Below are 23,738 nucleotides of genomic sequence, written 5' to 3'. Positions count from 1 at the left end.
CTCTCTGCTTGGCCTGGCTCTCATCCTCACTGGGCAGGCAGACTCCAGCTGGGTAGCTGCAAGGTCAATGTGATCTCAGGAGAGAGGTGGAGTGAGTAACCATGGGGGAGACCTGCTTCCCAGGACTGACCCTGGAGAGAGACTGCGGCAGCTCCCTGTTCCACAAGTAGATGCACAGGGCCTGCCAATGCTCTTTTCACCACCCAGGTATCTCACCTGTCCTTCCCACTCGCCAACTGAGGTTGTATTTCCAGCCTGGCTTCTTCACTCTGTCCCAGAATTGCTTCAGTACAAGGTGAGAGAGTGAAATTCAAAGACAAGAAAGAGGGGCATGCTCTCCTGAGGCCCCCAGGCCATCCCTTGACCCTCTCTCCAGCCTCAGGGCCCCAGCCCAGGCCTCCCCCCCACCATAGCCCTAGCCTCTCCCTTTAAAAAAATAAATCTGATCAAGTCATGCCCCTCCTCAAAAATCTTCTATGGCTCTCCACTGATAAAGTCTGTCCCCTTAGGCCAGCATCCAAGGCTCTTTTTGATGACCCTCTCGCCCCTCCTATCCCCGGCCCCTTCTCTCCCCAGCCCCCAGTGTTTCCTCTTTCTCATTTCTGGCCCCAGTGGAGCTGCCATCCCAAACATGCATGCCAAAGCCTTCCCATGCACTGCTCCCTCTGCACGTGATGACTTCTCCATACCTTCTCTCCTTAGCTTGCTGGGAAGTGTCCACCTCCAAGAAGCTATCCCCACTTCTACTCCTGCACCTGTGAGGGTAATTTTTCTGTGATCCTGTCTTCCTATCAGACCCGGCTCTTCCCAAGGCAGGCCAGCCCTGAGGTGTCCACATGGGATGCCCATGTGGGACTGTGTCTGAGGATGTGATGAATCCAAGTGTGGGAGGTAGAGTGTGATGTGAGCGCTGGGGGGAGGGCAACTCCTAAACATTTGTTGAGGTGCCTTACAAGGGCCCCAGAAAGGCCACACCCTCTTCTCACTTCCCTCTCAATCTTGGTGGCCTGGTCCTGACCTGTTTCTTGACTACAAGGCACTATGGACACCTCTCACCACAGGTGGCAGGGGTTACAGGTCATGGGCTTCTCAAACTCCTCAGGGTGGGGCCAGCCCAACTGAGTCCTGCTATCCCTCTTCACCAATAAGACAGGACCTTCTTCAAAGCGGGGCCAGGTTTTCAGGTCCTGACTGCTTGCTTATTTGACTCACTCGGGTTTGCGGGCCATCCGCTGTAACTGCAATTGGAAACTTGGAACCCCAAGAGGTTAAGAGATGAGGGCGCAGGAGGCAGGCCAGGCCTATGCAGCCTAGGAGCTAGGGTCCATGTCATCCCAAAAGACTACGGAGGGGAGAGTCTCAGATTCCTGGTGGGAGGGTCCCGAATAAGGTGCTGTCGCGGCTCCGGGAGGGGGTCCGATCCGGGGCGGGGGACACGGCGCCCCGGAAGGAGCCGCGCACGCCCCAGCACGCGGTGCCCGCTGTGGCGGCCGCGGATCCGGAGGTGAGAGCGCCCCCCCCCGCACTCCCCGCCCGCTCCCCGCCCACCCCGCGCACGGCCCGGCTTGGGGCTGGGGGCGGGCCGCAAAAGGGCTAGGAGTCCCGGTGGCCGTCGGCCCTTCTCTGCAGCGCGGGCCCCGCTCCTCCTCCTCTGTCCCGGCCGCTCCCGCGCTCCCATCCCCTTGGCGGCGGGATGCGGACACCCGGCCTGGGCGGGGGCCGAGGGCCGAGGCCTGGCCTGCCTGGCGGGGACCCCGGCGGGCGGCCGCGCAGGGCCGGGGACCGAGAGCGAGAGCGCGCCCCTCCCGGCGCCCAGGCAGGGGGAGGCGGGAAGGGAGGGACGGGAGAGGAGGCGGGCGGGGGAGTCGGGGAGGCTCGGAGCCGCGCGGCGGGCGGGCGGGCGAGGGAGGGGGCAGCGGGGAGCCCCCCGCCCCCCGAAGGAGGAGTCTGGCTCCCACTTGCTGCCTCGGACGCGCGGCTAGGCGGCCGCCGCCGGAGGAGCCCCCGCGCCTGCTCGCCTCCCTCCCGGGAGCCGGGCCCCTGCCTCCCTCCGTGCTCGCTGTTGCTCGCGGCCGCCGCGGCCGCCGAAGAGGAGCCCGGGGCCAGGTAGGGCTCGGGGCTGGCGGGGCGCGGACTGGGGCGCGGGGTCGGCGGGGGCGCGGCCGGGACCGTCTCCAGCGCCGGGTGACGCCCGCGGCACGGCGCAGAGGCGCCCGCAAAGTTACTTTGGCTGCCTTTGGCGGGTGCCGGTGCCCCGGCCAGGCATCCTCGCTGCCCTGCCCGCCGAGAGGGTGCCGCTGGAAGCGGGCTCGGCCGGGCGCTGGACTCTGACTGGGGCCGAGGGGTCAGCGAAACTTTTCCCCAGCTCGCCAGTCACTGCTAACGGCCGGCGGCGTAGCTGATGGAAAAAGTGGACTGGTGGGGTGCAACTGGCAATGATGGTTCTAACAATAGCAGCTCCAGTGCTTTTAGAGCCTACTGTGCGCAGCGAGGCCCCCGCTGGCACTGGGGGTAAGGGAGGGGGCATTAATACTGGTCTGGTGGTCACTTGCTAGCCGTTGCTGGAAACTCCTTCCCTCCCTTACTCTCTCTGTCGTTCCATCATCCCTCCATCCTCTTTCCATCCATCCATCCATCCATCCATCCATCCATCCATCCATCCATCCCTCTCTCTCCCGCCCTCTCTCCATCCATCTATCTATCCATTCACTTATTCCACACATTTATTGCTGTCTGCCATGTGCCTGGCCCAGGGGATTCAGTGGCTAACCAGACAGGTCCCAGCCCTCACAGGCAATATTTCATGGAATGCCTTGCTAAGGAGCAGTTTTGTCTCTTGTGTGTTTATTCTGGGACTTGTTACCGGCAAGTGAATTCATACACAGTATTCCTCTACCCTGTTGGAGACAGAGAGCTGATGTGTCCTGATGTCTGTGGCAGGCCATGGCTTGGAGTCCTAGACTCATGTCCTCCAACCCCTCCCATCCCCTCTCCACTCTGCTGGGTGGCCTGAGGTGGGACAGGGCTCCCACCCTGGAACTGGCCCCTAGGTTTGCCCTTCTGACCTCTCTGGGATGTCTCTCCCCAGTGCTGGGTCGGACCCCATCCCAGTTCCCATCAAGGAGCTTGGTTGCCCCTCCCTCCCCATCTCTAAGGCCTCCTATTGAACGGCCCAGAGGAGAGCTTGTTAAGTGGTGAACAATTATGAAATTAAACCGGGAACAAAAGTGGGCCGGTTGGTGAATGGTGGAGCTGGCTCTGCGGGATGCGGGACTTGAATGGTGATGGGAGACTTGTTAGCAGGGTGCAGCAAGCTGGGGGCTCAGGCAGACACTACCACTCTCGATACCCTGATTGGTCTTTGCAAAAAAAAAAAAATCAACTTCATGAATAGCTTGTCACATGGACTGGAATGCTTTGGGGGATGTCAGAGAGGCCACCACTGGCTGACTGCTGCATCCAAGTTGGAAGCCAGGCCTTGGTCCGCAGGAGTCAGTGCACTAGGAGACCATTTGGGGAGGGGTGGTGCATTTGGCTGGGCTGAGGCAGCTTCTGGCGTGGAGAACACTCCAGGGCCTTAGAGCCAGCCGGTGGTGGTCAGAGGCATTCTGGGCACGGTGTACAGGGGGCCGTGGCGTGAGAGTCGTGCATAATAAACTGCTTCACGATGCCCGGTTCCCTGCAAATTGGCTTTCCGAGTGGCAGTCCCTCAACACTTGTAAAATCCTTTCTCTTAAGATGGGTTTCTGTGAAATGGTTACATCTATTTGAGTGTTCACTCGGTGGGTGGAGGAACATTCATTGGCTGGTGGCTGGTCAAAAGGCGATAATGCAGTCACAGAGGTTTCATCGTGTATTTGGAAGTGCTTCAGTACGGGGTTGCCTTACTATTTATCTCTTGGCCCCAAGTATTTTGGAAGACCCATGATGAACTAGATCCCTGTAATGTCAGTGTGGGCCCGTTCAAAGCATCACTCACATGTGGGATGCCGTGTCTCAGATGTAACTGCAGTGTGTGCACTTAGAATCACTCACACCACCCAGCCCATACCCTGTGGGCTGAGATTGTGGACAGATGGACCAGATCTAAGTTTTAGGTAAAAGACAGGGCTTTGGGGTTGTTCTATTTGAGCCTAAATGTCAAGAAGGCATAGACAACACATAGAATAACCATTAAAAAAAAAAGCCTGATTGTACATTTCCCGGTCCACCCATGAGACTATTAAATCTTTATCGATGAAAGTAATTTAAGTTTATTTGTTTTCCCTTGAATTTGCTACATTCTGTGCAGGCTGTGGTGGCCCCTGGTGTGCCTACCTGACAAAGAACACTTCCCTGTGCACTTGCCTGAGGAATTAGGATGGTAGTCAGATTGCACTGAAGGATAGCACTCAAGGAGAAAAATCAGCATTCTGGATGCGGGTTCCAGATTAGCAGAAAAAAGAAAAACCTCCTCAAAGAGCAATCATCTTTTAATCTATCAAAATGATTTAATTTTCCCAATTTTAGGCCTGTGAACTGACCATGAATAGTAGCGGGGCAGAGGAAATTAATCGGCCAGGCAAACACTTTTAACAAATAAATATTATGCACAGAAAAACATGCAATTAGTGGAGGTTAGTTAATGCCTTTCAAGTTGTGGCGAGCTGCAGTTAAGGGTGGAATTTCTGCATTCTTCCTGAATTGCCTGTCAAAATCTTTAATGTGACAATGTGACGTGTCTTTCCCATCACCCCTCCCTTGCCAGGAACAGAAAAAGGGTCTTTTTTTTTTTTTTGTCTTTTTTTCTTTTTTCCAGAGACAGATAATCAGAGAGAGGGATAGATAGGGACAGACAGACAGGAATGGAGTGAGATGAGAAGCATCAATCATTAGTTTTTTGTTGCGATACCGTAGTTGTTCATTGATTGCTTTCTCATATGTGCCTTGACAGTGGGGCTACAGCAGACTGAGTAACCCCTTGCTTGAGCCTGCGACCTTGGGTCTAAGCTGGTGAACTTTTGCTCAAACCAGATGAGCCCGCTCTCAAGCTGGCGACCTCAGGGTCTTGAACCTAGGTCCTTCCGCATCCCAGTTAGACACTCTATTCACTGCGCCACCACCTGGTCAGGCAAAAAAGGGTCTTTTTAAGCATCTCCCCTTTTCATTCTTCTCCCTGAGATCTCTTTGTTCAGCTGTTAGTACCTTTGTATGTTTGCTCCTCTGGAGTGAGGGGGCTCCAGGGGAAAGGGCTCCGCAGGTACGGGATCCTAGGGATGGGTTCTTGGGCCAACTCTCTGCCCACAGACCGCGGTCCATGGCCTCTCAGATGAGGGACAGGCTGCCTGTGGTGTCTTCCTTCTGGCTGAACCCCTTGCCCTGTAGGATAGAATGAGCTGGGCACTTGGAGGGCAGGCAGGAGACAGGAGGAAGAGAGATCTTTCCTGATTGGACTGTGCTGGGTCACTCTGGCAGAGTTCCCTGCCTTTGCGGATCCTGGGGTGTGGATGTCCCCCTTGGAAGGAGCCCACCAGCTGGCATCCTTTCCCGACTGCCACTGAAATGTTTGACTTGGGTCTGAAGGAGTAACAGAAAAAAATTGGAAAAAGAAAAAGCAAGCCCAAGGGAAAGAAAAGAAGAGAGGCCCCTTTTTGGAGGTAGGGTTGCAGAGAGGGTATAAATAGTTCCTTGGTTAATCCGATTCGCTGTGGCTCTTCCTGGTGACCTGGCCATTCTGCTGCCAAAACAAATGTGTTGCCTTATTTTGACTTCTTTTTTTTTCCTTTTAATGAGACAAAACTTAGTTATGATTTATTCCATTTAAAATATCTCTGTCCAATGTGGGCAGCTCAAAATCATGAGGGGAAAATATCTTCACTTGAGATTCTCTGTTTTAATTTTGAATGCAGATAGTGATTTGTAAGTTCTTTGGTCTCTCCATTTCTTTCTGTAAATGACTCTTTGGGGGCTTTCATGGACGTGAACTTGGCCGGCTTGGAAGTCAGAGCATGGTCATACATCATAAATAGAAGCAGCTATAATAATAATAATACTGTAATAATAATAATAAAAAAGTCTCCCTTCTGGTTGGTGGTGCTATGCCGAGAGTAGAGCCCAGGACTGAGGAAGCTGCCCCAGCCCACACCTGGGAATGCGTGTCTACTGCACGATTTCACATCTCTCTCCCTTCCTTCCAAGGAGGATGGAGGCTCAGCGCTGAGGCACACAAAAGGACTTTTGGCATCACCCATTCTAATTCCATCACTTGAAGAAGAAAATGAAGCCCACTTTCCATTTCCAACACACCCGTCCGTGCCCCTTCCTTTCATTCTCTTGCATTTTCCAACTACCCACTGCAGCTTGCAAGGCTGCAGAACATTGCTCTGCTTACCTGAGAAGTCTGAGCCCTTCCTGCACCCTGGCAGTGTTCCTGGCATAGGCCCTCATGACCTCCTCCACCCCAGGCTCCCCTGGACAAAGAGGGTGGTGGAAAATGGAGTTTTGCTTTTGTAACTTTGTCATTCAGACACAGGAGTTAATTGACCATGCTTTGGAGGCTTAATCTTTAATTGCAAATTCCTGCATGATCACACACACAAACACACAAATACACTTATATGGATAAAAAACAAAACAAACAAACAAACAAAAACCAAAAAGGCAAAACTCCAGCCTCAGATGTAAGTGTAGAATTACAATAGTGCCGATTTGATTACGCTTCAGTGACATCTGTTTAATAGATTTCCATGAGAACTGTAACTCCACATTCACTTTCTCTGCAAATTGTATTTGAACACCGAGCAACGTGTGTCCCGAGCCCCCATTAACGCCGAGTGTGACTTGATGTGGACGTGGAGAGGGGATGCGGGATACAAAATTTTTACACATTTACCTCTTGTTTCCTTTTGTGTGTGGGCACGTCTGTGTGCACAGTGGGAAAGGAGCCTAGCAGCTTCCCCGTTTCCACGCCACAGATAACATGGATCTCCAAGTGCTTTATTTCGAAAACTGGGACATAGCACTTTGTAGAAGGAAAATGAGCCTGTTCCCTATTATTTACATGATTGCTGAACTGCTAAGGTGGCTTAGAGGAAGCACTGAGAATTATAATAATTTATGGAGCAGCAGAGCACTGGTTTGCAAACCTCTCCCAGCCCCAGTTTTCTGAGCTCCTTTGCGTCGCTGGCCTCGCTCAGTGCCGTGGGTGTGGAGAATACCAAGGATTTGAAGACTGGCCGGGCAAATGGACTGCATTCATATCTCAAATTAAAGGAATAAGTGAGCAGCTATTGGTGCAGAGGACATGATCCAGTAAGTAGCACTCTCCATCATTCCGAAACAAAAGTACATAATTGGAAAATGAACGGGCGGCAGCAACTAGGGAGGGGGCACTGCGCAAGGAATTAGAAAGTGTAATGTAAAATCATGTCATAATTCAAAAGGGGGCCCAGCTAAAAGGTTGTTAAGTGGTAAATGCTTTAAAAGTCACTTGTCGTCAATCCGTTTCCAAGGAGTATGGTCCAATTTTCTCGATATTTCTGGAATCCTCCATCACCGGAGCTCATCAACTCATTCAACTTGGCGGCGAATCCCAGCTGCAGGCCTGGAATGTCTTTCCCCAGACTCCCACAGTCAGTCCCGGAGCTCAAGCATTTTGGGGACATGGAGGGATTTTTCCCCCCTACTGGACTGTTCTTTCTCCTTTCTTTTGAGTTCCTCTGTTTATGTTTTTTTGTGTTTGTTTCTTTCTTAAATTCTTTATGATATTTTCAACTACCAACTAATCATTTGCATATGTTCAGGCACAAGAGAAATAAGGAAAAATAATACCTTTTAAAGGTGATTTTTAGCCCTGGCCGGGTGGCTCAGTGATAGAGCGTTGGCCTGGCGTGCAGGAGTCCCGGGTTCGATTCCCGGCCAGGGCACACAGGAGAAGCGCCCATCTGCTTTTCCACCCCTCTCCCTCTCCTTCCTCTCTGTTTCTCTCTTCCCCTCCTGCAGCCGAGGCTCCATTGGAGCAAAGTTGGCCCGGGTGCTGAGGATGGCTCTATGGCCTCTGCCTCAGGCGCTAGAATGGCTCTGGTTGCAACAGAGCAACGCCCCAGATGGGCAGAGCATCAACCCCTGGTGGGCGTGGGGCACATGCGGGAGTCTGTCTGACTGCCTCCCTGTTTCCAACTTCAGAAAAATACAAAAAAAAAAAAAAAAGTGATTTTTGAGCTTATGTGGAAGCATGGCTTCTAAAAGAATGATTGCTAACCCCTCTCACCTTGGTCATTTTCTGTTGATTATTTCTCCTGCATTTTGCTTGCAGGGAGGGGACTACTTGGGAGATGTTAATGATGGGATGGTTTTTTTGGTGACGTTTCATTATATTGCAATTAAATTATCAACAAAAGCCCTCTGGTGAGCAGTGCCTTCCACTGAGCTGTCTGTCTGTCTGCATCCCTCTAGGTGATGGCAGGAGGGGTCGCCTGTAGGCTGGGCTGGCCAGTCTCTAGCGGTGCAGGGGCTGCAGGCAGCCCCTACTTGGGTGGAGGGTTGAGGAGAGGGAGCAAAGATAGTCGGGGTCCTGGCGGAAGCTTGTCTGGGTTGGGCTCCATCAGAATGCCGCAGCGGGGAAGGCTGTTGGGACAGGTGTTTCTATGGGGCTTCTGTTGAACCACCAGTTGTCCCTGTGCGGTCATAGATTGGTATCCAAGTTTCAGACTCAGGACAGCACAATATTGGCCCTACCCCTACGCTTGTACCCATGACAGGAAGAGAAACGGGGGCCTTTTGGGGAGGTGGTTGCCTTAAATTAATAGCCTTGAGTTGGCTTTGACTACAATGACCTTTACCCTTTATAACATTTTCAGCGATCAAAATGGGGACACTTGAGAGCCAGAGAGGATGCTTGGAATAATGACTGATAGGGCACAGCAGGCGTGAACTGGGACTGCCCTGGGTGCCCACGCTGGCTATGGGGAGCAGGTGTCCTGTGGAAGTGGACACCTCAAGCCATGTGGAAATTTATCTTTGGTCTGCAGGTCAGCAACCCCTGCCTGTGCAAACACTCATAGATTTCGTCACCTTCTCGGACTGACTTGGGCTGCTGGAATGACCCAAGTGTCTCTTTTGCAAATTGTTCCCCTCCTTCCCGCACTGCTGTTGAGATGCTCCTTGTCAGGCAAGCCCTTCGTGGTCTCTCCTTTGTGGGTGGCCTGTGTTGGCTGGCCACATAGTTTGGTAGAGATCTTGCATCTTCTCAGTCACAGCCTCATAACACGGTTTCCAGCTGCTCTGATGATTGGTCTGGCTGCTTCTGCTGGGCTCTCAGCCCTAGGAGGATCAGTTTCACATCTGAGTCATTTGGGTTCCAAAACAGGGCCTGCCAGGGAGTGGGGACCGTGGATGTTTCAGGGCTGACCAGTGTCCTGCGGTGCCCTGGGGTGAGGGGGTGGTGAGAGCTTAACTAGAAAAACTAGTCTGATGGTCCTGGATGTACCCACTGGGGAAGTAAACTAACGGGTGACTCACCCCTGTAGGGGAGGCCAAGAGCTTGGGCTTCCAGGCAGGGAAGGGTCAGGGTGGGATCCTCGGTTCTCTGAAAATCTCTGCTCAATTCTCAGAAGTTCCCTGCAGGGCTCCTGGGTGTCATCAGAACTTTCTTACCACAGTGGAAAAAACATTTAGTGAACACCTACTGTGTGTCGGGCCCTTTGCGAGCTGCTCATGTCCTGTGACCCTCCCAGGGGCTCCAGCAAGGCAGCTTCAGCATCCGTATGTTTGCAGATGAAAAACAGAGATCTGAGGAGGTTAAAGCTGCTTTCGAGCACGGGCTGTAACACCCAAGAGCCTGCGCCGCTTCCCTCTCATTCATCCGTTCACGCATGTTTTAGCCTTCGGCTTCTCACTCAGCTCAGACACAGGATGGGACTCCGTGTTGGGAGGCTCAGTGAGAGAAGCCCTGGGAAGCTGTGGGCAGAGTTATCTAGCCTGGGGAGGTCGGGGAGATGTCTCTGAGTCCCTGAGCTGGAAAACAGGGGTGTGTGTGTGTGTGTGTGTGTGTGTCTGTCTGTCTTGGTGCCTGCCCAGAACCTGCCGGACAGAGGGAACAGCATGTGTGAAGGCTCAGAGGCGGGACTCCCAATGTGCCAGGGAAACTCAGAATGGTGAGTTTGGCCTGAGCCATGAGAGGAAGGCTGGGGATGGGCAGGTCCCCTGAACTGATCTAAGGAGCTAGGGCTTTCCCTGATGGCGGTGAGATGGTCCTCAGGAGGTTCTGTGTGGGAGTGAATGGCTTGGTCAGAAGTAGTTTTCAGACATTTGTTCTGGAGGCTGATGCGGTGCTGGCCTTGGGAATGTAGCAGGAGGAAGGGTGGACAAGGTTGTGGGGCCGTCAGGGACCGGTGGGGCCTGCGGCTGACTGCTTCCTACATATGAGCTGTGCAGACTGTCGGCGCCTCCTAGCCACTCTGCTCAGTGCCTTTGTATCTGTTGGAGAGCCCTGGCCTGACGGGACTCCTGGTACCTGGGCACCGACAAATACACGCCTCTGAGGTCATATGGAAAGAGAAACTGCCTAGTAAAAGAAGATTTTTGAAAAGCCAGCCCTGAAAAGTAGAGGAATTTTTTTTTCAACAGGAATTTTTAACTCAGAAATGTCAAGAATGTTTCAACCCTTTCCATCGGGGCTGACTGAGCCTTGTAAAGGGGCAGGCTCCAGGCTTGCTTTATCCCCTCTGTCACCCAGTGAGGAAGCAGAATCGTCCAGAGAGGTTAAGCATGTTATCCAGTGTCCCACAGCTAAGCAGCTCCATTAGAAACCAGATTTGAATCTTGCTTCTCCTCATCTCAAAGTCCAGGCACTTCTGCGTCTCGTAGAAGCACACTGGTGGCTGAGAACAGCAAGACAGGAGAGACAGTTTATTGATGCTTCCTCTGCTGCGGTGCCTTTGCACTTGCTGTGCTCTCTGCCTTGGTTCTCTTTCCCCAGGACTGGGCATTGCCCGACTCCCTATTGGCATTGACTTTACAGGTGACATCTTCACCTCTAGGTAACATTCTTCGGACAGGCCTTTCTTGATCACCCAATTTAAAGTAACAATCCTGCTCTCCTGATAACTCACCACTCTGTTCTCCCTCTTTTACTTCTTATCTGAAAGGATCTTTTCTACTTACCTGTTTACTCTATTGCCCCCACCCCCAGTTCCTTGAGGGCGGTGATTTGTTTGTTTTTTTACTGCTTTTTCTGGCACCTGGGACAGTGACTGCATGTAGGGCCTTCGTGAATTTGTGATGAATAAGTAAATGCATTAAATAAATTCATTCCACCCTGCTCTCTCGTTCCGTTTCCTCCCCACCCACTGGCACAGAGGAGGCACTGGTGGTCCAACCAGGACATGTGACTTGCTCAAGGTCACTCTGCTGGAGGGAGCTGGGATAGAAACTGGGCACCCTCCCCAGAGGGTCCCAGCATCTCTCTCGCCATTGGCATGCTGTGTTGTTTTGTGGACCTGTTTGTTGTAAACGCTTCCTGGCTTGTTTGTCGGGAATGGCTGCTCCCCCTCTGTGGATGGGCTGCGTTCTCCACACGGTGGCTGACGCTGCTGCAGCTCCATAAATATTAAATGGGTATTAAAAGAAGGCTCTGCATTCCCAGTCTCCCTGATTTCTCTGAGCAGGGCCCATTGCGAACCCCCTTTATGTGAAATGCAGCATTTCACTGCGGAACGCCTCCTGGGACGCTTTGCTGCTTGCCTCTTCTGGCTGAGTCCCCTGGCGCACAGCAGCTCTCCCCGCCTCCAGGCCGCGCAGGGCATGCGGGTGCCTGCTTCTAGGGCAGGGGTGGGTGGAGGCCCCTGGGGACCCCCTTTCCTATGGGTTGTGCCCAGGTTGGCCAGCCTTTTTGCAGGCTTATAGGGTGGGAAAGGGGGAGATGGATGGTGATTCTTCAACCTCTAGCTGAACCCTCTTGACACCCATCCTCTGCCAGGCCTGTGCTGGCACCAGGGAAGGAGACTGGCAAGACACTCTGTCCATCTATCCCTTTCTCTACTCTTCCACCCCTCCACCCCTCCACCCCTTCACCCCTCCATCCTTTCTTCCATCCACTCACTAATTCAGTACTTAAGAAGTGTCTGTGAGAGGCCCTGGGGTGATGATGACATAATCACGGTAATAGCTAACATTTATTGGGCACTAACTGTGTGCTGGTCTCTGTAATGAGCAGTTTACATGAACCGCCTCATTTAATCTTGACGACTGTGTGAGGTAGCTACTAGTCTTCTCTCCATGTTACGGATAAGAAACAGAGCCTCCGGCTGGTTAAGCCACTTACTCAGGTCCATGAGTCATGGTCCTCATCGGAGGAGCCACGGCAAGGATTTCGAGCAGGGGTGTGTGGTGAGCTGGCATTTGAAAAAATGTGTGCTCTTCAGGGCGCCTGGAGCTGCCTCCTGTGCTCACTCCAGACACCACTGCACCACAGGTGCCCCCATCCCTGGGCCACCCTGTTCACAGCAGGCCTCTGAGGCACAAGTATCAAATTGAACTGAATAGTGATTATAATAGCAACAGAGGATGTTAGCTGGGCCCTTGGCATCTACTAGGCACTGTGCTCAGAATTCCCATTCATTTAACCTGCACAGTTATCCTAAAAGGTGGGCATTCTTATTTTTAAACTCTTTTTCCAGAAGAGGAAGCTGAGGCTCAAAGGGGGTCAGAAGTTGGCCTGAGGTCACATAGCAAGTCAGTGCAATGCTGGGCCTCAAACCCCTGTGCAGATCTGGGCTGTGGGAGCCCTGGACCTCGGTGTCTGCTGCCCGAGGCTTCTCCCCAGGTTTCAGGCAGGATAGCTGGCTGGGTTGGCTCCCACAGAGGTTTAGTGAGTCTGGGGCCAGGACATCGGACTCCCCCACCTCAGAGGCCTGCCCCACTATGTCTGCTGGGAAAGCCAAGTCACTTAGACACAAATGCATCCTGAGGGAAACAGTTTTTTTTCTTCCCAAGTGGAGAGAATGGAACTGTGTTGTGAATCAGAATGCGTTTTGTTTTTTTTTTGTGTGTGTGTGTGTGTGTGGGGGGGTGTTAAGGAGAAGGATATTGCTATTTATGGCACCTTGTATGGGCATGCTGTCGAGATTTTTTTAAAAAAAATTAATAATCCATTTCTCCTTTGCATGCAATTAAAATGTTCTCCAGCCTCTAATTTTTGTCATTTTCCTAATCTGATTTGTTTTCTGACTGTGTCGATTCTTCTTCCATGCGCAAAGCAAAAGGGATTTTTCTTTGTTTGACGTGACTGGGATATGACTGTCCAGGATAGTTTAAATTATGTTATTTTCCCCTTGGTTAAATGTAGTGCAAATGGAATCATCGGGGAGAACCTTAATGACCAAAATGGAAACCAAATGAAACAAAAATGTTCAAGGCATTTCTTATTTACCTGCTTTAGAAAAATAATTATAGAACAGAGAAGACAGGAATAGATGGACTCAGCAAGGGGGCATTGGCCATCCTGTCCAGGGTGTGCCGGGCAGGACAGGTGGCGTCTCCAGGCTTTCCCAGAGCAGACTTGGAATCAGCCAAAGGGACATTTCGGTCCAGTATCTATCTACAAAGGCAGACCCCACTTTCCAATGAGAGAAACTAAAAAAGCAAAAAAAAGCATCACAAGCCGTGATTCTAAGTGGATTTAAGGGTTGACAGAATTCCTGAGATCCTTTAAAGTCATCGAGGGAGGCTTTTTTTTTTTAAAGGGAAGATTCCTGCCTCCCTTCCCCACCTCGGCCACCCCCTGAGCTGATGTGGTGGATGGCAGTCTGTCTGGGAAAATCCCTTCTGCAGCCGCTGTGAACGGATCTCTTTAGGCCAAACCCGACGTTGAGGAAGGAATCTGCGCCTGCCAGGTCCCACCTGCTCAGGCTTGCATGGGTGAGGGGGTGGGGCCGCCAAATGGGTGTGTTTGGGGGGTCTGCTGGGAGGGGACCCAGGGTTCTAGGGAATCCTTCCTGTCCCTAATTCCGAAAAGTGAAACTCACCTTACCTGTTTGCAGAATACCAGTCATTATCCTGCCCCATCTCACGGTCACCTGGTGGGCTCTGGAGAATTTTGTTGAAGGCCAAAAAAAAAAAAAAAAGAAAGTCTTAAGTATTTAAACATGTTGGACCATGCATACATCCATCCACAGCGTTGTGGGTTTGTTTTTTTTTCTTTTTCTGTTCCCTCCCTCCTTTTCCTTTTCTTTTTACCAAAGTATATTCATCAAACTGCTGAGTTGGAAAGATTTGTAATGAGTTTTTGAGCTGTATGACTGTGTTTCTCCCCCCCCCTCTCCCCCTACCCCCGCCCTCTCCCTCTTTCTAAATCTTCATCTGACATTAAATAAAGCAAATCCCAAACAGATTAACTGTCGCACGGTTCTGCTCCGTCTCCTCAGTCTGTTTCCAGGTCTGGCGCGGAGCCGGGCAGCGGCGGTGGCGGCGGCGGCGGCAGGAGATGCCCGGGCGGCCAGCGGAGGTCCATGTGGCGCACTAGGTGGGACCCTGGCGTCCTGAAGGCAGAGGCCCTGGCCCTCCTGCCCTGCGGCTTGGGCATGGCGTTCTCCCAGTCCCACGTGATGGCCGCTCGGAGGCACCAGCACAGCCGGCTTATCATTGAGGTGGACGAGTACAGCTCCAACCCCACCCAAGCCTTCACCTTCTACAACATCAACCAGGGCCGCTTCCAGCCTCCGCACGTGCAGATGTAAGTGGGCGGCTCACGGGGGGGGGCGGGGCGGTCAGAGGCATGGGTGGTGGGTTGGAGGGGTGGGGGCTCATGAACCAGGGGTGCCTCCTGGCTTCTGGGCCCACCCTGTTTCACGCGTGTTGACTGAATGATGCTGGGGTGCCAGGATCAGAGGCCCCGAAGTCGTCAGGAGGGACCAGTGAGAAGTTGTAGAGTAATGGCCTGCCAGCCGATTCTGGCCCAGAGTGCTGTTTCATTTGGCCTGGAGAATGTTTTACAAATATTAAAAAAATGAAGTGATTGCATATAAAATCCTAGACTTTTGGCTTTGATTTACAAACCCCAAGTCCTGGCAACCTCAGCCCTAGTTCCAAAAGTCTCCGTGGCAGCCTGGGGGCAGGGCCTGCGTTCCAGCTGCCCCTTTCTTGGTATTTGGGTTAGAGACCCCAGATCTAATTCACATTCCTCACTGTTTAGATGGGGAGACTGAGGCCCAGACACAGGCCCCAGGGCAGGTTTGGACCCTGGTCTGGGGCTGGCTCTCGTTCCTTCCCTCCGCCCCTCCCTTTTGTCCAGACCTCCCAGGCCCCCCTCAACCCTGTGCTTTCTCTGAGAAAGTAGAGGTGGTTTGCAAAAGGACTGGGCAGCTCTGCCACCTGCCCCTTGGGGCTGATGGGAAATACCAGGGCTGCCCCAGCAGTGAGGCCCTTTCCCCTTTCTGGATTGTCTCCGAGGTTCAGAGAGGTGGCCCAGGGTGGCGACCGATAAATTCCTGGCCCTGCCCCAGTTGCTCCCTGAGTGCCTAGAAGACCCTCCTCCTCCTGCATCCCTGCACTGCAGGGCTTGCCTTGTGAGGAAACAGAGGTTTCCTGCTGGTTAGCACAAGAGCTGGCCCGGAGCATGGGCTGCCTGCCCCCAGCTAGGGCTCTGTCCAAACTCAGGTCCTTTTGTTGCCTGTGGATGTCGGTGCAGCACAGGGTGGTCTGAGCTGTGGTGAGGGACGTGGTGTCCAGAGTAGGCCCTCCTGACCACCAGGCTGGGTCAGACGCCTCTAGGCTTGTGAGCACCATCTCATAGCTAGGAGTCCTAAAGGCTATTTCTTTGGGGAGACCAGCGAATCCAGCACATGGACCACTTACAGAAGCAGTTGTGGGCATTTCCAAACCTCAGCCTGGAGGTGCGATGGGTGGGGCGCTGCCGTGTTGCTATGTGGCTCCCTCAGGACCTGTTCTCTGTTGTAAACGGTGGGCGCAGAGACGTTATTCGCGGGAGAAGGGGCTCTGGAAGGCAGTCAGGCTCTGGGCCTTGGGGTGGGTGGGTTCCAGCTCTGGGAACACTCTCTTCCCTGTGGCGCTCGCTCTGGGAGATGCCCGCTTCCCCGGGGGCTTCAGGGCTGGCATTTTGGGGAGCGGTCTACTCTATTTTTTGGTAGATTTCTACTTGGGAAATTGCTTCCAATTTCCATTTTAGTGCCAAATTGGAAGAATGGAAAGCCCTGGGTCTATTCCTTAGTCTCCGGGACCTTGAGGCCTGGCAGGGAGGGTGGCTTCCTGATGGCCTTTCTCTTCTCGATGGACTTAGGCCTCCAGGGCTGGAAAGGATCATGCCTGAGGTCTCTGGATGCTGGTTCCTAGACTCCTGCCTCCATGAGAATGGGCTAGAGTCTCAGGACCTCAGGCAGGATGGTGGGGGTATGTGTGTGTTTGTGGCCCTGTGCATATCCCCTTAGGGGGTCCCCGGAGCAATGTTGTATAGTGCCAGGCAGAGCTGTCCTTTACAGCACCACTGCCTGGGCCCTGCAGACACTGAGGTAGCCCCTAGTTCCAAACAGACCCGAGGAAACTGGAAGTCCTAGGATAGGACGGCCAAGGGGCTGAGGAAAGGCCCTCTGGAGAAGGTGGCTTCCAGGTTGAGACCCCCAAGGAGGATGAGTTGGGGGCCTCGAGTTGGAAAGGGCTGGAAACAGAGGTCATCAGAGAACTGCAGAGACACACTGCTGGGTAGAGGGTGACCCCGCAGTCCAGGCTGAGTCCTGAGCAAGGACAGTGAGTGACCAAATGAAAGAGGGTGATTTCCCTTATTTAACCCATGAGCAGCTGCAAGGTGCTCTTTCTTCCATCTGTGCATCCGTTCATCCATTCATCCATCCATTCATTCATTCAGGATGCGTGTGAGCAGCTGCATTGCATGCTGGTTAGAGATGTATGCTCTGAGCTGGCCTGTCTGGGTTTGAATCCAGGCTCTGACACTTACTTACAAGCCCCTGCCTATGCTGAACTGACCCCCCAAAACAGGCAGCAGGCATCATACATGTCATACAAGGGTGTAATGGCATATGATACTGGTAGTGAGAAGGGCTATAGAGAAATGCTTCCTGGCTTTCTAGTGGTCGGTCACTCAGCCAAAGTGGTCAGACCAGGTTCACACAGGCCTGCTCTGTGCTGCCACCTTCCGTGGCTGGAGTTCTGGGCTTCCATTGGCAGCGGGGCTCAGAGATGGCTGGGGGCTTGGGCAGGGCCCAGGAAGAGCAGGCACTGAGCCCGGTTCTGGACTCCTCATCCAGTGCTCCCTCATTGCCCACTTGGGCCAGCCAGGCTTTGAAACACAACTTTGCACAAAGTTGTGGGACCGCTGCCTCCCACCATCCCCTTAGACCCTGGGCCCCAGGTGCCGGGAGAGCACACGGGCTGCTGGAGGTGGCTGTGCGGGTTTCCATGGCGAGTTTCCACAGAGGGAGATGCAGGAGATGAATACCACTCCCTGACATGTGATTTATCGCCACCCTGGGCTTTGTCTCCAGGCTGAGGGAGTGAGGGGGCCTTATTTAATAAATCCACAATTTATATTTAATAACAACAGTGACAGTCCAAACGTGGCTCCGATTGAGCTGTGTGATTTATGCAGTTGCCCCCAGAGACCCCTGGTGGTAACGAGGCTGCCTTTGCCTGAATAATCAATCTCTGGATCTGGGCCTCTGGGTTTTGGGCCCTGAGAACGAATGCCTTCATCCTGGGGGCCGAGAAACCCTGAGGCGGCCTGGGAGAGCTGCTGTAGCCACCAGCCCTTCCATCTTGGGTGGGCAGGTAGATATGTGATCTGATGGTCAGTGAGAAGGCAGGGGTGGTGCTGGAGGGACAGGGTTATCCTGGGGGTCTGCCTCATAGGTGCCTTGGGGGCTGGCGCCAAACATAGCACCTCTTCTCTGGGTTTTAAAAAGAGTCCTATTGGTAGAGACTGGAGTCATCCCACTGAAGGACCCTCCAAGCACATTGGACTGTTCAGGGTCCTTGAAGAATGTAGCAGGCCAGGGGAGCACTGCTGTGTGCCAGGCCTGGGATGGCCCCTTTGTGTTCCCGGCCCACCTACCCATGCCAGGTTGGTACAATGATCCCCTGTCTCTATGAAATTGAGGCTTCAGAAGGGACCCTGTGACCTCGAGCCCCTCCATGTGCTGAGGGGTATTCAGGAGACAGGGAACACCAACATGGAGCCTGGGGAGCTGGGTGGGGGTTAGCAAGGCAGGAGAAGACTAAACCCAGGCTCTGTCTATCCTTAAGCCCCTCCCAGCATCTCTGTCCTGAAGAGTTGCAGGTGCATTAGCTGCTTCCAGTTTTCTTTCTCTTGCCTCAGGCCTTTGCACATACTGTTCCCTCTGCCTCTCCTACTCTTTGCCCTGCTAACATTGATTTATTTTTCAGATCTTTCTCAGGTGCTACTTCCTCAGGGAGTCCTTCCCTGATCCCTCCCCAGACCAGGTCTCTCCCCTTCCTCAGCGTTCCCCCTCACTCTGTTCTAGGCACTCACAGGTTTCCCATTCATGGCACATGCTTCAGCCTGTGGTAATACATTTATCTATGGGACAGTTTCCTAAGCATCCCTCCCCTCCACCAGCATAGGCCGGTCCTTCGAGCCTAGCACAGTGGACAGGAAAAAGAAAGAAAGAAAAGGGAGGGAAGATGAAGCAGCGAGTATGACCCAGGAAGAGCAGTGAACCAAGAAGGGCTTCCTGGGGGAAGCAAAACAAACCAGGATTTGGAGAAGCAGCACAAGCAAAGGCCAAGTGGTGGGAAGAAAGGGCAGGCATGGTGACACAGGAGGGCAGCGTGGTGGGGTCACCTTGGAACCAGTGTTTTGTGGAAAAACACTGGACAGCCTGACCAGGCAGTGATGCAGTGGATAGAGCGTTGGACTGAGACACAGAGGACCCAGGTTCAAAACCCTGAGGTCCCCAGCTTGAGTGCAGGCTTACCAGCTTGAGCGCAGGGTCACTGGCTTGAGCTTGGGATCATACACATGACCCCATGGTCGCTGGCTTGAGCCCAAAGGTTGCTGGCTTGAAGCCCAAGGTTGCTGGCTTGAGCAAGGGATCACTCGGTCCGTTATAAACCCCCAGTCAAGGCATATATGAGAAAGCAATCAATGAACAACTAAGATGCCATAACAAAGAATTGATGTTTCTCATCTCCCTCCCTTCCTGCCTGTCTGTTTCTATCTGTCCCTCTCTCTGTCTCTCTTGGTAAAAAAAGAAAGAAAGAAAGAAAAAGAAAAACACTGGACAGTAGTAACACTGAGCCAACAAGTCTCTGCCCCTCCTCTGGGCCTCAGGAGGGGACTGTAGGACTCTCCCATTCTAAAACACCAGGGCTGATGCCCAGTCATGTGGTGGACATGTAGTTGGAGTCTGGCTTAAAGGGAGGAGTCCACTGTTCTCCGTTCCCGACCTTCAGAGGTGCCCTTTTCCACAGATCTCTGGATACAGGGGAGGATGGCCTCTGCTCTTATTCCCTTGGGAGAATTTTTGCCACCAGGAGTGGCATTTTTCAGGGAGCTAATGGCTCATGGGAGAGCGAGAACCCAGATAGGGACCAGGGCGACAAGGGCATTCCCATCATGGTTTAGAGCTGTGAAGGTCCTCTGAGTTCTCACAATGTCTCCAGAGCGGACCGGTCATCCCATTTTACAGAGCTGGACTGGAGGCTGGAAGGGTCTAGGGATCAGAGAGGAGGTCACTGAGCTGGGGTGCCATCCTGGGTCTCACCATTTCTCCCCCTGATTCTGCACGAAGACCCCCTCCGTAGGCTGGGGACAGGCCATAATGGGTTTCAAGTCTCAGGTTGAGAGTGCAACTTTTACCTTCTCTCTGGTCTCTGCAGAGAGGACATCACTGGGGAATAACCATGTTTTGTTTTGTTTTTTTATTGTCAGGAAAAGGTGTTGGGGTTAGGGGCCCAAACTCCTGTTATGAAGACCCAGGCTCAAATCCAGTCTTTAACTTACTAGCTAGGGCTTCGGACAGCGGACTAACTTTTCTGGGCCTCCCTTACTTAGGGTTTCAGTGACTCAGGTTTTAGTGAGGCTTTTGCCGTTACAAGTGTCAGGGCCCCAATTTAAATAGTCCTAAGGATAACAGACAGTTTGCTGGCTCGTGTAATTAGCTAGGAAGTCCAGTTTTGGATCAGGCACAGCTGGATCTAGGCATTAAACGATGCTGTCCGGTCCTCTCACCCTTTTTTCTCTCTCCCTTTCTCCATACTTCCACTCATCCTGTTCTTTTCCTCGCTTCCAAACCACAAGCTGGATTTCTGGAAGCTTCATAAGGTAGCTTCCACGGATGTCCTGGCCACAAGTACATCCTTGTGCCTACCGGGTCCCTGTCATTTAAGAGGCACTCAATAAGCCTTTGTCCATAGATCAACTGAATGAAATGAATGAGGACCTGGCAATAGTCCAGCCTGATGTGAGTTCTGGAACCAAAAACTGGCTTCAAACTTTTAGCTCCAACTGGCTCCAACAAACTGGCTTCAAACTTTGAGCTCCACGGGCTCCCACAGATGAGATCCTAGGCAAGGCAGCCTTAGTTTCCTCGCCTATGAAATGGGCGTACTCTTAGTACCCTGCCCTATAAGCATTGTGTAGGTGAAGAGAGCGATAATGAGCTCTCTCAGTTTGCGGGAATCATCCTACCATTCCGGTTGTTACCAGGTTGAGTTGTTACAATCCACATAGCCAGAGGACAGTCTTTGTTTCTTTCTCTGGGGATGAGTAGCTTTGCATCCTGGTAGAGCTCAGAAGCCTCAGGGTGGAGGGAAATAAGAACAGAGTTAATTAAAGAGCCAGGGCTCCAGCAGCAGTGCCGCCTGAGCAGAGCCTTAGTGCTGGAGGGAACAGAGGGGCTCCTTGCTACCGGGCTCTCTGGAGGAGAGATTGTGGGGGCGGAGGTGGCTCTGCAGGTAGCATCTCACTCCTCCTCTCTCCTTTCATTGTCTTTGTCTCTTTGACTTGGCATGCTCACAACCATAGTATTAAGGGGACCAACACTTTTACAATGAAAAGGACAAAAATAAATAGAAGAAAACAATATTGTAAATAAAAGAAACATTTTATTCATTGCAACAATAATACACTATAATATGATAAATGCACAATAAAAATATTTCTAATATTTTATATTGTAATTATGCTTACATGCCTATTAATTTTTAATAATTATAAGAAAAAAGTACTCATTTAGAAAACAAACACATCACATCATATGCAATGGATTGACTCTGCGTCGATTGAATATGGACATTTACAGATTAGTCTTCCAATATCAAAAAGGAGGACATGTAGGAGGACACTTTTTGAGGGAGGATGGAACTTACAAAAGAAGGACTGTCCTCCTGAAAGGAGGATGATTGATCACCTTAATAGTATGTGTGTGTGTGTGTGTGTGTATGAATGAATGAATGAAGTGAATTTGATTGGCTCGCCCATTGTTCCTGCACCAGGCTGACAGCCCAGAAGCAATGGGCTGCCTTGGTTCAATCAGCTGTATTGGGGGCAGGCAAGGTGTACAGGTGGGTTCAGAGGCCGGCTACCTGCAAGACCCTCTGTCATATGGAGCGGGAGGGAAGGGGAGAGAGGGAACTCAGAGGACAGAGGTGTGGTGGGAATTACTGGGAGGGAGAGTTGAGCTTCCAGACAAGCTCTGCCCCATCAAAGTTGGTGACTTTATTGTCATAGACTGGCCAAGTCTGTCTCTGCCATCAGTCTGGAGTCTACTGTCCTGGGAGCCAGCCTGGTTCATACCAAGAGCCCCAGCAGGGCTGGCACACAGCAGTGGTCAGATGGTGCTGTGTTGAATGAACAAGTGAATGGATGAAGAGGGGAGAGGAGGAGCTCCCAGCACTTTCCCATGAGTCATCATTGGACTCACTCAGGGAATTTCCCTCTCCTCCCCAGCTTGGCCCAGCACCGACCTGCTGGGATTCTAACTGGGTTCAGCACCCCCCCCCCAAAGGACCTGGCATGCCCGCCCCTCCTGTCGTGGCACCGTGATGGGGAGAGGCTGCCTTAGCGCCTCCAACCGCAGTCACCGAATGTGCAAACGCGCCCTGCACATTAGCATGCTGAACCCACGTCTCTCATAAGGTGTTAATTAAATTTCTTTGAAGTATATTGTCTGAAAAAAAAAAGGTAATTAGAAAGATGTCTTTAAAAGTATTTATGTAACTGATACGGTCCCGCTTTTGGTTTGCCGCATAATTAGATTTAAACACAACTCCTGGAGCGGCATACTCATTTGGAGAGAGCTGCTCGTTGAAATGTCATTGCGTTGTTTTTTAAGAGTTTTGAGCCTGGCAGAATCATTCAACTGAGAGGCAGAGTGTGGTGGGGAGGGTACTGAGCTGGGAGAGGGAGCTGGGTCTGCATTTATTCCCTGGGACACTGGCCGGCCACTCGCTCAAGTGTGAGCAGAGGCTGCAGCAGGCTCCCAGGGAACAGGGACTGACATCTGTGCAGCTCTTTTTTTACATTTTCTGGGTATTTTTGCTTAGCAAGCCTTCTCCATTTTACAGATAAGCAAACCAAGGCCAAGTATCTTTGCTGAAGGTTGCACCTACCTGATGAGTGGAAGGGCTGGGGTTTTGCAGCCTGATCTTCTGATTCCGGGACCGGTTTCTTCTGCACCCCCGGAGAGCCTGTGTTGTTAGGACGAACGGACCGTCTCATAGTTTTTGAAAAATTGCCGATTCTCTTTTGTGCCTTTATTTCCCGTGTTCCCTCCAAGTGTCCCCTTTCACCGGTGGCTCTCCTTGGAGGCTGTTTGCACTCTGTGCAGCTCTGGGGACTCATTTCTTTCAACTGGACCATGGACTTAAGTCCTTGCGCTTTCTTGCTGGGGTTGATAGTGCTTCCAAGGGGGTGAAAATTACTTTTAGGGGGGGTGAATAAATCTTGCAAAACCCTCCTTATTATAAAGCACAGACACACACAGTGCCACGGCCCCGTGACTGCAGTGTCTTCTCTCCCTGTAGGGTGGACCCGGTGCCTCATGATGCCCCCAAGCCTCCCGGCTATACCCGCTTTGTCTGTGTGTCGGACACCCACTCGAGGACAGACCCCATCCAGATGCCCTACGGCGACGTGCTGATCCACGCCGGGGACTTCACGGAGCTGGGGCTCCCGAGCGAGGTGAAGAAGTTCAATGAATGGCTTGGTAAGTGCTGGGCAGGGGGTGGGCATCCGCTAACGTCCAGGCCCTGGGTCGCCCCTGTGCCCGGCTGTCTGTCCTTTCTGCTCTGCCCACTTCCCCTGTCCGGTCCTGTCTGCCTGACCCCGCCCCCAACCGCCCCCCACCGGAAGCCTTCCCTGACTTCCGGACCAGGCTGTAGCTCTCTCTCTCCCCAGTTGGACCTTGGCCGTCTCTGACCCCAGCTCTTTTCTTAGCTGTAAATTTCCATTTGTTAGTGGAAATTTTTGTCCCAGAAGACCCCCTCCCAAAGGGATTTTTCCCCAGGTGTGTCTTTGTCCACTTGCATGTCCAGCCCCCAGTGCCTGGTACAGGTAGGTGCGAAATAAGTAACGGGTGAAGAGTGAATGAATGGACGGACAGCTGAACAGGTGACTGGGAATGGTGATACCAGGGCAGGTACACAGCTGGTACACAGTGGCTTAGCCACCTACTGGCATCAGGATGGCTTCCCCAGTAAAGGGACACTCTGGGCCTCTGTGGCCCACAGCAGGGACCTAGGACCAGACATGGGCTCCTCCCTACGCAGCT

At 52.5% G+C, this 23,738-nt stretch overlaps 1 protein-coding gene across 1 annotated transcript in view; it reads left to right on the top strand.

Moving 5' to 3' along the window:
- The first annotated feature begins 2,014 nt into the window (after positions 1–2,014).
- The window catches only part of MPPED1 (metallophosphoesterase domain containing 1), a 63,993-nt gene continuing 42,269 nt past the window's right edge, over positions 2,015–23,738 (top strand). Inside the window, exons 1-3 of the mRNA XM_066253065.1 lie at positions 2,015–2,106; positions 14,403–14,710; positions 22,993–23,174. Coding sequence (XP_066109162.1) covers positions 14,487–14,710; positions 22,993–23,174 — 406 coding nt within the window. The 5' untranslated portion in view covers positions 2,015–2,106; positions 14,403–14,486. The remainder of the gene's footprint in view (positions 2,107–14,402; positions 14,711–22,992; positions 23,175–23,738) is intronic.

The sequence above is a fragment of the Saccopteryx bilineata genome, chromosome 1 (genome assembly GCF_036850765.1).
Source record: "Saccopteryx bilineata isolate mSacBil1 chromosome 1, mSacBil1_pri_phased_curated, whole genome shotgun sequence".
Lineage (NCBI taxonomy): Eukaryota > Metazoa > Chordata > Mammalia > Chiroptera > Emballonuridae > Saccopteryx > Saccopteryx bilineata.
Note: the sequence above shows the minus strand (reverse complement) of the source record. Positions and strands in the feature narration are given on the sequence as shown.